The following is an 18,320-nucleotide window of genomic DNA, read 5'->3' on the forward strand; positions in this document are numbered from 1 at the left end:
ATTAGCCTCAAAATCGAGTAAAGGGAACATTCAAAACAAGGCTAGCGGCCTGGTACAATAATTGTTTGATGTAACACTTGAGATATGGTTTTTAATATTAGGCAATTTTATTAAATGTTTGTTTACATTATATAGGAAGAAGTGTAAATATCATGATAAGAAATAGTTTTATCTTTAGACAACACAAAAGGTGATATTTGTTTTAATGTTGTTATTGTTGTGGTTTTAATTAACTGAACAATAAACTTATTTTGTACCTTTTGTACCCACAACCTAAAATGTGCCACAGGGCGCCTTTGCACACTTGTCAAATCAGGCCACACACCCTACCTGCACTACTGTGCGAATGCGCCCCCTGGTGTGTTGTAAATTGGGGGATTAAATCCCCTTGAGTCCTGAGAGTCCCTGGGGTCCAAAACACCCCCAGCTACCTCCATTAAGTGCCACAGAGCTGCGTTTCACAGAGGTGTACAAAGGGGCGTGACCTCGGACCCCTTCTGTAAAAGGCTGCCCTGTGGCGCTTACTGGAGGTACCTGGTGGGCTAGTTGGTCCCCAGGGACCCTCAGGATTGAAGGGGAATTAATTTCCCAACTTAAAAAGCACCACAGGGCGTGTTTGCAGAGTGGTGCTAGGAGGGGGCGGGGCCTCTGGCGCAATGGCGTTTTTATTTTTTTATTTTTTAGGGGGGCTGTGTGGCCCCCCTTCTCTTTCTTTTTTTGGGTCCCTGGGTACCCCATCCCCCAGGCCCTGGGCCCTTAAAAAAAAACAATTATGGCCCCGGGAACCCATCCGTAGGGGCCTGGCCAACCTGTTTTTTTGTTGGCCCCCTTCCCAGGCCACTCCTGGCCCCCAATCCCCCAGGGCCTGGCCTGTCCATTGGGGACCATGGGGGGAGCCCCAAACCTCCCACAGTCCCGTCGCCTCCCCGCCTCCTGCAGGAGGCGGCATTGCTTTTCCACACGGGGAGCTGCTAACATGCAGCTCCCCGTGTAGAAAAGCAATCTGCTTTGGATTTTGGAAGCGAGAGCAGGAAACATGCTCTCGCTACCAACATCCAAAGCAGAGTTCGCTATGACAGGGAGGTCATAGCAAACACCAGTGTCCAGGGGGTGGGCACCCCGGGACACTGCAGGAGCCAGCCCTTGGTGTGGTGGTCCCCATGGCCATCAAGGGCTCCAGGAGGGGGGCCGGGTGGCCCCTCTCCCCAATATTTAAAGCCCCAGGGAGGTGGTGGTCCCCGGGGCTCGGGGGTCTGTAACGGACCCCCACAATTACATTATTAGTGCCCCAGGGAGGTGGCAGTAACCGAGGAGCGTGGGTTTATTTTTATAATAAATACAAGTCCTGGAGGGTGGAGGTCCCCAGCGCAGCGGGAATGCTGTATGCCCCCACGAATATTTAAGAAAAACCTCAGGTGAGGCGGTCCCTGGGACTTGGGGGGCCTTGGAGGCCCTCCTACAGATTAATAAAAAGCAAGCCCCGGGGGGGTGGCGGTCACCGGGGCTGCGGGTGGGCCTGCGTGCCCTCCTGCTCATAATTTACATAGCCCCGGGGAGGTGGCGTTACATAAATAAATTGCCCCCAAGACTTGGCCCACCCGGGGGCTTTGAAAATGAAGCACAGGACACAGCGCTTTGTTTTAAAAAAATTACGGTGAATTAGCGTACTAGCACGACCCCGCCCCCCCCCCAAAAAAAGCTTTTTTTTTGGTCCTGGGGGGCCCGGTGGGACCCCCTGAGCAGGCCTGGGGAGCAGGGTGTTTTTAGCCTGCCCCCTTTTCTTGTGTTTTATCTTTTATTTGACCTTTTTCTTTCTCCCTCAGTCTGAACACAAGATGACTGCCAACACTTCCTGTCTTGAAGTGTTGCCAGTCAATTAGAGCCAAGCTCGTGCTTGGGGTGTTAGGCTCCACCCAGATATATCTATATTTTTTCTTTAATATCCCAAATACTACTGACGGATTTACACCATTGAACAAAAAGGGCTCTTTCTGAACCAAGGGCTACCTTATTGCCAAATGTGGTGTAATTCCGTTCAGCAATTCGGGCTGTAGCTTTGTATAAAGTTTCCTATGGAAAATAACATGGAGAAAAATGCGTTTTGGGAACCCCCTTTTTTCTCGGCCCCGCTTTACGAATCACCCAGAAACTATCAAGACAGGAGCTGACCGGAGCGCCCCACTAGTTTTGAAAAATTCGTGAAGATTCGTCAAATGGCGCCAAAGTTATTGGGAAAAGAAAAAATGCTTTTCCTATGGAAACTAGGTCTGTAAATATCAGTTTGTTGCATTAATGCATTTATTGCGCTGGGCTTGATAACAGGTTAAACATCATCAACAATTGCATAAACAAATACATACATCTAAAAATATATACATATTTAAATAACCAATAATTGCATAAAATCTGTCGATCTAAAATAGTTTTGTGAAACCTTATTAATTGACTATCATACCATGGGGACAGCCATTAATTTCATAACGCTGCCCTCCAATCATGCTCATAATTTGCTGTGTAGAATGCATTAACATTAAATATCTTCAAACATGCAATGTGCAAACTGACAATGTCCCTTGGTATTTACTGTTTCCTATGACTAGTTCTTTTGTTGGTTCATATTCTTAGTTCAAAGTGCAAAATGTGCAAAAATAGTGTAAGTGCCTTAGTGCTCTAATATTAAAAGATATTTTCCAGTTATACAATTACAATATTCATTGTACCCGCTAATATTATATCTGTTATAATATAATATTCATTTCTAGATGGTGATTATCACGACACCATCAGATCTGCCAGAATCATGATTTAAATACCTTAAGATCCTTATTCTATCATCTCACTTTATATATATGGGTAAATGTGCACAAATTCAAGATAAATCTTCTTTCTTATATCCTATATATTCATGATTTATTTAAAATTTCTTTAATGCAGCTATCTAGTGTTGGACAGGTCACATATGTATAAATCTTAAATATATGAATATATAAATAACATAAAACATCTTATATAAAAAATAAAAGCCCTTCTGACTTATGTATACCAGTGCAGATTGTTACTTTTGGGTTACTAAAGACAGGTGTACAAATCTTCTGTTATGTTCAGTCCCCCTAGGTATTTGGCATCCATTTCATGGATATACCTAGTTTCAAGTCTGCGATTCTTAGCCTCCCTATTTCCTCCTCTTCTGCTGGGAGGAACAGAGTCTATAAGTAAATATTCTCCTTGACTCCTTGAGCTATGGTATTCCTTGAAATGTCTTGCCATCGTGTATGTATTGTCCTGGTTTGTAATAGCTCTAATGTGCTGGAGTATATGTGTATGTGCTTGGAGTTTTGTATGTCCAATGTATTGTAGCCCACAAGGACACACCAATGCATAAATCACATACTCGGTTTTACATGTCAGGAGTTTGCTGATTTTATTTTCCACGGGGCTAAAAGGGATTGAATATGTCGTTTTGTTTATCCCTTGTTGACATGCTTTGCATGTCTTTCATCTGAATATATATATATATATATATATACAGAGTTGCTGATACTTTGGGTCATGACCCGCTTGCCTCACACCTGACCTTTGGATTTCCCTGGCATTTCTGGAGTTGGGGTGAGAAAGGCAGAAGAGAGAGCCATTCACCTCTCTCGGATAATTTTGAAATCCAGTCATATCAAATATTGCTGCTACTCCAGTTTACTTGCATGTAGTCAATTTATTCCAAGGCGTATTTTGCACAAAGTATCAAAACAGTGCAACTGCAGTGATGGATGATGGACGCTATGCGACTGAGATATAAATTTAAATACAGTGGCAAAATGTGATGAAAGATAACGATGCACCTTGGGACATGCAGTGCTGTAACTTTATGTCACATGACTTTTTTTAACTTAAGCTCTCGCATTCAATGTCGCAATGTTACTCACCTGTGAAAAAAGGCTCAACAGCAGAAATGCGTCAGGGTACGAGTATGCAGATTTGGAAATAAATTCCTGGAAGTGTTTCAAAATCGTGCTTTGGCATATCTTTCTTTTTAAATTAAGTTTATTTGTTAAAATATATATTACATCTAATGTTCTTCTTTTTCATTATTATTACTATTTTATATATTTAATATGTACTATTTTATATACATATATATTTATGTACATTTAAAACACGATAGTTAATACAACGATATAAATGATATCAATATTTTTTCTCAATATTTTAGAAGTTACCGATATAAGTGTCGGATGGCGATATTTTTGGATGAGATATTTTTGTCACAATATTTCTGACCTCGATATTTTGAGGGTCGATACCAATATTCCCCCACATATTGGATGGGGAGGAAGGGACTGAAGATTATCACCAAGAAAACAGAGGTTCTGATTGTGGCTCATGATAAGTTGGTCCGCTCAAGCACCTGGTGGCCATATTATCAGGGTCTTTTCCGCTTTCTGAAAACTGTTGTTGAGGATTTGTGGGGTTACTTAATTGAGGCACTTTCCCTGCAATTCTGGTTCAGGATAGTTGTTTTCACCTTCACCTCTCATCTGAGAATTCTAAATAGAATTTTCCCATTCCTTCCTTTAGAAGGGGAGAAATTACAGCACAGACCTCAAATCGATCCTAGAAATGGTAATTGTCTGATTTTTAACCAGACCTCTACTTCTAGGAGCAGGCGTCACTTCACTAGCTTCCTGTGAACAAACACATTATTTATGTCTTTCTGCATGAACCATCAGGTGGTGTACAAAAATGGACCAAGTTCTTTACAGGGACTTGATACCGGTCCCAGGATGCTTGTTTCCGGTCCAGGGAAGACATGGCTTGGCAGTTCGGGCTGGACTGTTTCAATGAGGCACAGGGTCAGACTGAGCAATAGCTTGCTTAATCTTCCCGACGGCCCCCAGCGCCTAGAGACCCTTACGGGTGATTGTGCACTTTACAAATGTGGATTATTATTTTCATATAGCTGGGTCTGGACTGAGGTGGTGAAGTGAGCTAAAGAACGATGATGGATTTAACGCAGATCTGTGACTGGGGTTGAGTGTCTGAAAAGTTTCAGCGCTCCGTCCATCATCTCCTTGTGTTTGCACATGTGTGACGCAAACCTTTAAGTCAGTTTTTTTAAAGCAATGCAAAGCCACTTTGTGTGGCTCTAAAAATCAGGAGTAGTGAAACACGCACACATCGCTGCATTGTATTACTCAGCCCTGAGTTGGCATTCTTTGGGCATTAGGTGGGTGCCCCCCCTCTTTTTATGTGTGTTGCAGAATGCAGGACACATAGAAAGAGGAATGTGCCTCCCAGCACCTCCCGGCACAAAAGCAATTCTGAGAGGCGTTTTCATCCTTCGATATGTGCTGCAGAATGCAAAAAATATTTCTCTTCATTATGCCAGCTCTGGGGAGGTTTAAAGTTTTGGTGCTGCCTGGGGTCTACCATTAAGTAAAAATCTAAGGGTGCTGCGTGGGAAAAAAACACTGCAATGCCCATGAAACGCCTCCTTGACACAGAGTATGGTGGAAATAACACATGTATTGGTTACTTACTTTGAATTAACGCTTCTTTCTTCCATGAAGTCTTCAGCATCATCTTTATATATCCTTTCTCATGACATTGATTGAGTTTTTGTATCAAAATCATGCCTAGAGCCTGCTGTTGCTTTTCAATATAGAATAAAAAACAATCTAAGTTTGAAAAGAAAAAACTATTCTGTTCCAACTCTTGGTTGTGCCTTGAGATGGACACGTCTTTACCTTATAACCCGCACATACTGAAGGACAGAAGTGATAGGGTCTGATGCTGGATGTAAGTTATCTACATATAGGGTTGATGCAACTGTTATCCTTCTGCTTTCGTTGCCTTCAAAGGCTTTGCAATCTCTGAAGGACATTGCTATAATCTCCAGCTCCTAATAAATCCAATTCAGTTTGCCAAATTACTTCTCTGTATCAAGTAGGATGAATATTTTCTTGTTTCACTCATTTTTCCTATGATTTTCTATAGTAATGTTGTTATGACTTGTGCATGTTTTGATTAATCCAACTCTACTTTTTAAAGTAGTTTGTGACTTTTCGGTGGAGTTGAAGGATTGTTGTTGGCTTCTCTTACCTCTGCACTGCACTCCACCATCGCTCCTCCACGGGCAGCTGTTGAATCCCCAGGAAGCGCGTGGACAATCGAAGAGAGACTTTTCTGCTCCAGTGCACCTGACGTCACTCATCCACACGGGGAAGACACCATTTCTGAATATGTCATTTCTTGTTTCTGCTCTGATTGCTGATCCACAGTTCAGTTGTCTACAGACCACCTCAGCATCATTCTTGTCCCAGTCGCTATCACAGACCGTCCCCCAGCGATTCTCGTGTTTGATCTCCACCCTCCCACTGCAGGCGTCCCCGGAATTCACCAACCGGACAGTATCAGCTCCCCCTGTGAGCAAAGGACCAGAAAGAACAGGTTAGATTGATTGCCAAGGAATCTAATGTGTGAGAACAATTGTCGTCAATTCTTTTGAATATCCATGTGCCCCATTGGTATCACTTTGTGACTACTGTGGCAGGTGTGCTACCAGATCACACTCAAAAGCTAGTGCTCATAATCAACTCTGAACTCTTTAAGGCTACCCACCTGACTTCAGGATGTGTATATGAACATTTAGGATATTTTATGATGATTCAGTTGACTGACCTGGTGACCAATACTTGACACAGCACATTATTTTTCAGTCTCCTATTTTATGTATATTGTTGTGCATTAATGTGTTTTTAATTAATGTAATCTCTTGACGCATTGTGTTTTTATGTACATTGATTTTTTGGGAATATATTTGACCATATAATTAATGAAAAAGCTTTTTATTGTACTAAGTTTGTAATTTTGCATATATTATAATTGACTAGTAGGGTCTGGGGCCCCTCTGAATGATTGTGTATGAATGAGGTCTGTAATTTGTTGGTGAGACAAGCAGTATAAAACATGTGGATGTGAACACATCTAACATGGGCTTCGATTGGAATTCAAGGCCATTATCGCCGCTTTATCGGCAGTTTTCTGCCGATAAAAGCGGCGATAATGTATCGCCTGTCCTTGATAATATGCCCCTTCATTTTTTATTTACCTGTGGTACCCCCTCTCTTGGACAGTGGGGTCGCTCCCTTCTTTTTCTAACCAGCCATAGAAAGCACAACATTTGTGTGTCCTTTAGGGGGAACTCTTCTTGGTGAACCCCCAGATTGATCACCTCGCTACAAACATGTTTAAGAAAAGCACCTCCCTCTCTCCCTCATCAGACCTGCCAGTAGTTCTAGGTGAATAATTAAAATCCAGCTCAGAATGTGAAATTGAGTGTATCTGGTGCCTCAAATAAACTCAGAAATGACATATTTATGAGGGTTCAGAGGGTGGGTTGAGTGATATTCGTGCAATGGGGTATAAGAGCCCTGCTGAGATGGTGGAGACCCCCCTCTGCCATCACCAGAGGTGAACCACCCACCTTATCTAGAGCGCCGTGCCTGCCTGGCTGGGAGAACTGGGCAGCCAGCGGCTCCACCATAGCAGGGGGTGCCCCCAATGCTGACATGGCCACAGTGCCTCCTTTAAACCTCTCAGCGTGTATTCAGTGCTCACATCTACACTCCCAACGCAGAGTTTATATGGGGCCTTCTTTGTACTCTATCCCTGGGAATGCCAAATCAGTAAAAGTTGCCCCACCTTAGATGGGACGGGGTATGCCTGAAATGTTTTACTTTTTATGGAGCTTGGGGCAGGAATCAGCTCTTTATTAGCACCTTACTGCATGTGCAGGCTCTTAAACATGGCCGCCATTTTGGTTAATATTAATTAACTCACATATTTTGCTTTTATGTGTGTCTGCCATAAATACACAAAGTGGCAGATTTAAAAGCCCCATACGACACTTTTATGCCGCTGTTGTGACTTATTTACAATGTGACGCATCTAGGGAGAAGGGGAAGCCTCTTTGTCACTTGGTGGCTTCTCTTCAGGGCTATACTGCGATTAATCTTCCTTTACTTCTTTTGCTGTTCTCTAGTGGTTTGCTCTGAGGTGGATTTATTGCACGTTCTCTTAAATGCTGTACGACTGCCCTTCTGGGTTTGTCCTCCAGCATCGGAGTCCAGATGGTCATTTGGTCAATGCCACCTTTTGGACTCAAGCCAAGTCTAGACCTCACTTGGGGTGGTGACGTATCTAGTGATACTGCCATCCAGTATGCGAGCTGGGCCAAGAGCGTCAATGAAAAGCGTACGTAAGTTCAGTTGTTGTCGTCGTATCTTGACCTCCAGGAACAATTTGTGTCTCTTTCTGGACCTCAGTCCAGCCACGGCCCGTGCAGGTAAGAGTGGTGGGGATGTGGGGCCCTGTAGGGGGATTTTCAACGGGCGATGAAGAGAGAAAATTAAATAAATAATAAATTTCCCCTCCAATGAAATCCCTCCAGGCCCCGCCACTCTGACCTGCACAGGCCGCGGCTCCCTCAGTCATTAAATCACAAGGTACGTGCACTTTGCACCTCTCAACAGTCCAGGAGTCCGTGCTGTAAGAGACCTGGAGGATTTTGTTTCTATTCCGGTGCTTAAATAGCCACGCAACTCCTGGTCTGGGAGTGGTTCTAGGTTGCCCCAGATTGTGGTGAGACCCTGTATGCTTGCTCTATGGAGAAGAACCTGGATTGGTTACTGACTGGCACTTTTGCGGGGTCCTTTTTCCTGGTAAAAATCTGTGCTGGGGCCCTCTACTCTCTCCGGTACCCTAACATGCGTGCATTATTCGTACAAGAGCGACCATCCGATTGTCTGCTCTTTCCGCTTTCAGCACCTGAATTTGTGTCTGCATGACTTGCACTGAAGGTCTCATGGTTGCTATTGCAGATTCATTGATTGCCACGTGATGTTCCAACAATTTTCTGTGATCCACTCTCACTAACCCTAGTTCCAGGGCCACTGCATCTATTTTTTGTTCCAACGTAGACTTAACATCCGATAAGGCTTGAAGGATAGCCTCAAAGTTGCAATGTGTTCCTTAAGGCAACTGAATCAGTAGTTGTGCGGGAGTCATTCACCTCCATCACAACTGGATCAGTGTCCCCACGTGCCCCCTAATCTGGACCCTTAGGCTTGCCCTTGATTGCTCAGAAACCTAATGAGGCCATCACTTGACCGTTCTCAAATCAGTCCTCCAAATATGGAGTGGGGCAGCTATGGTTAGTGCTCACAATGATTCAGCGGAGGCAAGTATTACTAGCAGCTATTAGCGTCCCCATAAAAATTCAACCCAGGATGCATGTTGCAGTATATTGCTGCAGTCACATTCTGCATAGAGGCTTTATGCGAGCAAAGAGGAGCTTGGTCAATTCAGGTATCAATAGGAGAAGGGGGTGTTCTGCTACCCCTGGGAGCCAGTGGGGAGTTGCGAGCCCATGGCCAACAGAGGCAGCACACTGCAGGGTCCTGGTCACTCACCGGCCCTGACATGGCTCCGATTGCTCCTCTCCTGTCTCAGGTCTCAATAGGCAGCCTCGCTGTCCTCTTGTCCGTTGTGGTGGGCTGAGGAGTTTTGGAAAACGTGCCCTTTTCGGATTGTCACCCCCCACTTTTTGCCCCATTGCTAACGTCTATGACTTTTAAAGTGCCCTGGAGCCTGCTGTCCCGGCCCCAGGGTAAGTGTTCTCTCCCTAAAACCGGTATGTGTGAATTGACAATCCCAATTGGCAAAGACTTTACCCCTGTTATAAGTTCTTAGTATATCATTCCCGTGGTACCCATGGCATGGATGGTAAAGGGGTCCCTAGTGCTTCCATTACTGTTTGTGCCAACCTGAGTGACCCAAGTAAACTCCCTACAGCCGGCCTGCCACTGGAGACCGCAGGAACACTGTAAACTACTCCGTTTCGACTTTGCCCTCACCATGTGTGGCAAAGTCAATGCACTGCTTTTAATGAATGTCAGTCACCCCTAAGGAAGGCCGTGGAGCCCAGGAGGCGAGGTGCATTATATTAAAGGTTTGGGCATGTAAGTGCATGTATATATGTCCCTATAGTGGCCGTTACCATTAAAGCACACTATAAGTGATGATAGGCAGTCCAGAGCATAACATGGACCTGCACCCTGGCGGACCTGGGGCTGGTAGCTCCATCATGATACTGCCTAAAAATGGTTAGTTTGGTTTCAAACAACGTGCCTTCTGACCCCTGACATTAATATCATGCGAAGGGCGATTCAGCGTACACCCAGGTGGTTAGCTTAGAGATTGCTCAACTGGTTGCCCCAGTTTCTCTGTGCTCTGGATGCTTGCTTCTGTCAAGACAGGATACTGACCTCTGTCCATGCAGTGTGATAACTCCGAGGAGTCAGGAGCATAGGCCTGAGCAGGAACGAGGTCACATATCCTCCCTCTCTGGTGGGCTAGTGAAGTGGCAGGACTCAGGAGCATAGGCCTGAGCAGGAAAGAGGTCACATATCCTACCTCCCTGGTGGGCTCGTGAAGTGGCACATCAAGGCGTTGAGCTTTAAGGGCTGCACATCCTCTGATATGCATCCAGGCTTTCTCCCAGAGGAGTAAACAGCTCTCCTACTGCCCCAGGCACATTTGCACCTGGGCAGTTGGGAAAGTTATTATCCTTTAACGTGTACACCCCGGGAAGCTTACCCACATCTCTAGGGTGGGCTGTGTAGGAGAGTAGGATCTGTTTACTATGGTTACCCCCACATTTTGGTGGTGTTTCACTGTTTTTTTTACTTTAGTTTGGCTGGGGAGCTGCTATCCAGAACCCCAGTCTAGCGGCTTCCTCTCTAAACTGATTGCATGTTCTTTAGGTACACTCCAGACTGGTTACTGGGTTACCCTTGTGAGTCCCTAGTATATGGTACCTTAGGTACCAAGGGCAGAGGTACCCCAGAGGCCTACCAGGGGCTGAAGCATGTATTATGCCACCCCTGGGAAGCCTTCCCAAATGGCACCACAGGTCTGCTACTGCAGCATGGGTAAAGTGGTGCATGCACCCCTTACTAAGATATAGGTTACCTATATCTACCGTGCCCATGCCCATGCATGAGCAGGACCCCTCTGCAGCTTTCGGAATCTATTCTCTGAGGCTTTTCTGTGTTGCAGCCAGACCACATACTCTTAACTGCATTATAACCTCACGGTAAATGCTAACTTTGGAATGGTTGCATTGAAACATGTCATGTTTGTTGTCAAACACTTTGGAATCCTACCCCCCCACCCAGCCAGTCCTGGCGGCGGGGGTAAATTCCACCCTTCTAGAGGGAGAGACATATGCACACTGACCTAACTGGTAATAGTTTAAAAGAGCCCCAGCATCACAAAATGGATGCTGCAGCCACAGGCACGGGTCAGACCTCCTGCTGCTGGATAAAACTCCGGCAGGGGAGGCCTGGACAATAGGTTTCCTGTCACAGGGAGGTGTAACCACCTCCAAGACAGGCTTTAGTGTATTGGGGCTGGGTGGGTGCATTCAGAGAATGCTTTTCAGACAGTGCTGGGGGCACACAGATGGAAGAATATCCCTTGGGGTCAAGAAGTGACTCTCCTGTTCAAACAGGCACCAAGGAGCATCTTGCCGGTCTGCATTTCCGAGGCTCCCGCTGGACCCCGAGGTAATTGTGACTCAGGACCCAGACTTCCAGACTTCTCAGAGGCTGACATGAGATCCCAGCAAAGCTGAGACCCGCAGCCCTCACATATGATGTGGGACCGGAACTCCCGGACACTGTGCACATGTTCTAGTGCATCAACTTCACAAGCTTTCCTGAAGTTGTGCATTGGGCTACTTGTAGTCCAAGCCCCGAGCACCATCTGTACCAAAGATTGTGGGCCTACACTCCACGAGTGTTCCGTGTGCTTGCTTCTAGCATTTCTGCTTGAGGCCCCTTCGCTATCCTTACTCCATCAACTCGTGGGTCCCCACGAAGGTAACTCTTATTTACTTTGGTCTTCTCTGCTTGCACCAGATGTGCCCTGACTCCCCACCAAGGGGTGAGTCCTTCAGACCTTTTCTGGTCTGCACCAAAGCCAATCTTTGCTTTCTGCGTGGTTTGCTGTTGCCAAGGCTTGTTAGTTCCAATCCGGAAACCAACACTGCAGCACTCAACATCCTTTGTGGGACAGCTCAAATCCAGCTCCTGCTTGTTGTCGACACCTCCTGGTCCTCGTGGCTGAAGAGTCAAGCTTCACCTTCTTCACCTGAAATCACCCAACATCGGTGGGCATCTTCTTATTGCCTTCCTGGTCACTGGCAAGTGACCCAGACTCCCCTCCAAAGGGTGAGTCCCTCACACCTTGCTGGTCTGCACCAAAGCCAATCTTTACCTTCTGCATGTGTTGCTGTTGCCAAGGCTTGATGGGTTCAATCCCGAAACCGACACTGCAGCACTAATAATTCACATTTGTTCAGCGAGAACAATCACCCGTAATGGTCTCCAGGCACTGGGGGCCGTCAGGAAGATTAAGCAAGCTATTGCCCAGAGTCACATGGTGCTGGGCTAATCTGCCGCAAGCGCCGGGGATCGAACTGGGATCCCCAGATTCCAGCGTCAGTCGCCCTGGTGGCGGCGCCATACCTCTCCCTCGACATCCTTCATGGGACAGCTCGAATTCAGCTCCTGGTTGTCCTCGACGCCTCTTGGTTCCCGTGGCTGAAGAGTCAAGCTTCACCTTCCTCACCTGAAATCACCCAACATCAGTTGGCATCTTCTCATCGCCTTCCTAGTCACTGGCAATTGACCCAGACTCTGTCCCCTTTGCTTTCAGGTTCTTCACATCTATGATCCACCCTTGGATCCACCCGGATACTTTCGACTTGGTTGCCAGCAGCACTTTGCAGCAGATCGCCACTGAAATCGACGACGAATCCCGACACCAAAAGACACCTATGCACCCGGCTTCCCTGGGTGAGGTAACTCGAGTTCTCCAGTGCTCCTGTGAGTATTGACTCTAGAACTGCCTAGTTCTAAAGGGGTTTGCTCTAAGTCCTCTTCTAAGTGTCCTTAATTTTTAAAATTCCAACCGCAACTTTCCCTGTAGAAGTTAATGGTGATTCGCGGCTGTGTTTAGACACTGCACACTTTCCCCGTGGGTCCCCTGTGTCACTACCTTGGGTGGTTCCTGGTGGCCCCAGTGGTTCTAAAGGCTCTAGGCCTTGTATCTATGTCAGTTGTGGTTCTTATACCACTTTCTAAATATATGGTTTGGTACGCCCCTAGGGCTCAACGTATATTGTGCTAATTTACTGTGTGCTAAATAAGTTTATTGAATGTACAATTGCCTCTAGCCTCAAAAAGAGACTAGAGGGATGTGTTTAGAATAAATACATATATTTTTTATATATACATTGGGCCAGATACACAGAACTAACGTAAGACAATATCCTAAACTTATTTTTTTTTAATATTCACAGAAGTTAGGATTTTGTCTTGTTTGTTTTAAGACAAACTTAAGACAGACTTAAATGTAAATGTAAATGTAGATTGTGCTTACATAGCGCACGGCTACCCGCAGTGGGTGTCCCGGCGCTTGCTTAGGGAACCCGTCCTGATATTCCCCTGTGAGATAGCAGGGTATCCACAAGGTGAAAGTCAGGCATCCCGCCGCGAGGGGCCGTTGTGGAGATTAAGCAAGCTATTGCCCAGAGTCGCAGAGTGTGAACCCGTGAGTCGAGGAGGCACCGGGGCGAGAATTATCGAGTCCGTGGAATTTTTAGTCCAAGACCCGCCGAGGCGGGGAATTGAACCCTGGTCCAGGACCGATCTCAGCTTCCGGGTCTGCCGCCTCTAACCCCTGAGTCACACTTAAGACAGACTTAAGACAGACTTAAGACAGACTTAAGACAAACTTAAGACAAACTTAAGACAGACTTAAGACAGACTTAAGACAGATTTAAGACAAACTTAAGACAAACTTAAGACAGACTTAAGACAGACTTAAGTTAGGATTTTGTCTTAAGTCTGTCTTAAATCTGTCTTAAGTTTGTCTTAAGACTAATTTAAGACAAAATCCTAACTTCTGTGAATACCAAAAGTAGTAAGTTTAGGATTTCGTCTTAAGTTAGTTCTGTGAATCAGGCCCTTGGTGTGGTTCTCCTTTCATTTGGTCATTCATGAGATTATAGACTGGTAAAACAAGCTGCTTTACATTCCTTCAAGACTTAGCCCGAAGGCTGCTCTCCACAGCTACCACTAGGATAGCTTTCTATATAGGTTGTCTTTAAACCTACCATCAATAAGGGTTGTTTGGACTGGTGCAAGGTGCCCCTCTAGAATAATGGACAGCATATGCCAGGCCACCTTCTCAAAGAATACATGTATTAAGAGTTATGGATTTTAGAAGCAATATAAAATTAGTCCAAACTAATACAGTGAAACTTTCTAGTGGGCCCCTTGCACCAGTCCAAACAACCCTTATTGATGATAGGTTTAAAGACAACCTATATAGAAAGCTATCCTAGTGGTAGCTGTGGAGAGCAGCCTTAAAGCTAAGTCTTGAAGGAATGTAAAGCAGCTTGTTTTACCAGTCTATAATCTCTTGAATGACCAAATGAAAGCAGAACCACACCAGGTATATATATAAAATATATGTATTTATTACAAACTCAGCCCTCTAGTCTCTTTATGAGGCTAGAGGCAAAAGTAAACTTATTTAGCACACAGTAAATTAGCACAATATATGTTGAGCCCTAGGGGCGTACCAAACCATATATTAAGAAAGTGGTATAAGAACCACAACTAACATAGATACAAGGCCTAGAGCCTTTAGAACCGCTGGGGCCAGCAGGAACCACCCAAGGTAGTGACACAGGGGACCCACGGGTGCCCGGTGCAGTGTATAAACACAGCCGCGAATCACCAATAACTTCTATGAATATAGTCGCGGTTGGAAAATTACAGATTAAGGAGACTTAGAAGAGGACTTGAAGATAACCCCTTTAGAACTAGGAAGTTCTAGAGTCAAGGAGCACTCGAGTTACCTCACCCAGGGAAACCATGTGCATAGGTGTCTTTTCATGTCAGGTTGCGTCATCGATTTCAATGGCGAGCTGCTGAAAAGTGCTGCAGGGGACCAAGTGGAAAGTGTCCAGGTGGATATAAGGGTGGATCGGAGATCTGAAGAACCTGAAAGCAGAGGGGACAGAGTCTGGGTCAATTGCCAGTGACCAGGAAGGCGATGAGAAGATGCCAACTGATGTTGGGTGATTTCAGGTGAAGAAGGTGAAGCTTGACTCTTCAGCCACGAGGACCAGGAGGCGCGAGGACAACCAGGAGATGAATTCGAGCTGTCCCATGAAGGATGTCGAGGGAGAGGTATGGCGCCGCCGCCAGGGCGACCGACGCTGGAATCTGTGGATCCCGGTTCGATCCCCGGCGCTTGCGGCAGATTAACCCAGCACCATGGGACTCTGGGCAATAGCTTGCTTAATCTTCCTGATGGCCCCCAGTGCCTGGAGACCATTACGGGTGATTGTTCTCACTTAACACATGTGGATTATTAGTGCTGCAGTGTCGGTTTGGCAACAGCAACCCACGCAGAAAGCTTGGCTTCGGTGCAGACCAGCAAGGTCTGAGGGACTCACCCTTTAGAGGGGAGTCAGGGCACGTCTGGAGCAATTGGGAAAGCCCAAGAAACAACAGAGTTACCTTTGTGGGGTCCCCCCAGTCGACAGACCAGGGATCGCGAAGGAGCCTCGAGCGGAAGTGCTAGAAGCAGACCCACGGAACAATCGTGGTGTGTAGGCCCACAATCTTAGGTGCAAATGGTGCTCGGGACTTGGACTACAAGCAGCCCAACGCACAACTTCGGGAAAGCTCGGGAAAATGATGCACTTGTAAATGTGCACGGTGTCCAGGAGTTCCGGTCCCACGTCACTCGTGAGGGCAGCGGGTCTCAGCTTTGCTGGGATCTCGTGTCGGCCTCTGAGAAGTCTGGAAGTCCATGTCCTGAGTCGCAAATCCATCGGGATCCATCAGGAACCTTGGAAATGCAGACAGGTAAGATGCTTCTTTGGTGCATTTTTGAACAGGGGAATCACTCCTTGACCCCAAAGGAGATGCTTCAATCTTCTAGTCGATGTAGAATGTCGAAGTTCCAGGATATATGTTGCAGAATTTCATCCATGTGTCATCTGAAGTCCTAAGGACTGGAGTCCCATACTTATACTAAGTTAGGGGGTTGGACATACTCTGGGGACCAAACTATGGGAGAATCCAGGGAGGGGGGTGGCTAGACCCCTTTCCCTTTGTCCAGTTTCGTGCCAGAGCAGGGGCTGAGTGCCCCTACAACCGGTTTGAACTGGGATATGCACAGGGACACCAAGTGTGCCCCAGCACTGTCTGAAAAGCATTCTATGAATGCACCCACCCAGCCCCAATACACTAAAGCCTGTTTGGGAGGTGGTTACACCTCCCTGTGACAGGAAACCTATTGTACAGGCCTCCCCTGCCGGAGTTTCGTCTAGCAGCAGGAGGTCTGTGGCATCCATTGTGTGATGCCAGGGCTCTGTTGAACTATTACCAGTTAGACCAGTGTGTACATGTCTCACCCTCTAGAAGAGGGGAATTCTACCCCCACCGCAGGACTGTCGGGGGTAGGATTACAAAGTGTTTGACACCAAACACAACATCATTACATGCATCCATTCCAAAGTTAGCATTAACCGCGAGGTTATAATGCCCTTAAGAGTATATGGTCTGGCTGCATCACAGAACAGCATCAGAGAATAGATTCTGAAAGCTGCAGAGGGGCCCTGCTCATGCATGGGCACAAAACCAAGCACTCTGCCTTCAGGATTGATAAGGCAGGCCATAGGAGTGATTTATAGGTTTATATGTGTCAGTGAATAATGGTAGATATAGGTAACCTATATCTTAGTAAGGGGTGCATGCACCACCTTACCCAGGCTGCAGTAGCAGACTGTGGTGCCATTTTGGAAGGCTTTCTAGGGGTGGCACAATACATGCTACAGCCCTTGGTAGGCCTCTGGGGTACCTATGCCCTTGGTACCTAAGGTACCATATACTAGGGACTCAGAAGGGTAACCCAGTAACCAATCTGGAGTGTACCTAATGTACATGCAATCATTTTAGAGAGGAAGCAGCTAGGCTGGGGTCCTGGATAGCAGGGCCCCAGCCAGGCTAAGGTCAAAAAACAGTGAAACACCAGTAAAAGGTGGGAGTAACCATAGTAAGCAGATCCTACTCTCCTACATATGCCATCCAATCTTTTTAAATCTACATTAATATTAAAATACAATTTATCTGATTCCTCTCGAGTCATGTCAATGACTTGTTGTCCGTGTTGATACTCTGAAATGCTTAACACTTGTTCCTCCAGTAAATCCTAACTGCTCTTACTGATAGCTTTCTAGATTCCAAGAATGTTTACAGCTTCGAGCAGGAACTAGACACTATACAACCGGTCCTAGCAAAGAAACTGTACTTACAGTTCAGATACGGCACACTACCCCTGCACTCTTACACAGATAAATGGAAAGTGGGTCCAGCCCGCTTCTGTCCAGGTTGTGAGGACCCAAATGAGTCGTTAACGCATGTGATTTTGTTCTGTCCTGCTTACTCCGCTAGCAGAAAGAAATGGATTATACAGCTATGTGTGAACCTAGGAGTTAGGAACTACTTAGAGTTTTTTAGAATTTTAAAATCTGATACTAATGCACTAATAGTTACCGTCATTGCCAAATTTCTGTTTTCCATGTGGTTAACAAGACGGAGAATGGTTCAGAAGCAACAAGGCACCCTGGTTGTAGTTAGATAATCAGTCTCAGGAAAACTTGGGCTTCCAATGCGTTCTAAATTTTTAGCTTGTGTATGCATAAATTATTGTCTTAGTATTTTAATTGTTATCCCATAACCATATGTTAACCTATTGATTGTATATATGAAATGAGATGTAACTTGTGTATTAGTCTATTCCTTCAAACGTATTTTTCTTTTTGTTGTACTTTTATGGTTCATAAACAACCGAAATAAAGTTTAAAACGAACGAACGAGCAATCATTTTAGAGAGGAAGCAGCTAGGCCGGGGTCCTGGATAGCAGGGCCCCAGCCAGACTAGAGTCGAAAAACACTGAAACACCAGTAAAAAGTAGGAGTAACCATAGTAAGCAGATCCTACTCTCCTACATATGCCATCCAATCTTTTTAAATCTACATTAATATTAAAATACAATTTATCTGATTTCTCTCGAGTCGTGTCAAGACTTGTTGTCCGTGTTGATACTCTGAAATGCTTAACACTTGTTCCTCCAGTAAATCCTAACTGCTCTTTGCCACACTACCAGGACTGAG

At 45.7% G+C, this 18,320-nt stretch overlaps 1 protein-coding gene across 1 annotated transcript in view; it reads right to left on the minus strand.

Annotated features, from left to right (window-relative positions):
• The window catches only part of LOC144808031 (CD5 antigen-like), a 240,732-nt gene that overhangs the window by 40,322 nt on the left and 182,090 nt on the right, over positions 1–18,320 (minus strand). The window contains exon 5 of the mRNA XM_078673593.1: positions 6,097–6,417. Within this exon, the coding sequence (XP_078529719.1) occupies positions 6,097–6,417 (321 nt within the window). The remainder of the gene's footprint in view (positions 1–6,096; positions 6,418–18,320) is intronic.

The sequence above is a fragment of the Lissotriton helveticus genome, chromosome 1_2, assembly GCF_964261635.1.
Source record: "Lissotriton helveticus chromosome 1_2, aLisHel1.1, whole genome shotgun sequence".
Classification (NCBI taxonomy): domain Eukaryota; kingdom Metazoa; phylum Chordata; class Amphibia; order Caudata; family Salamandridae; genus Lissotriton; species Lissotriton helveticus.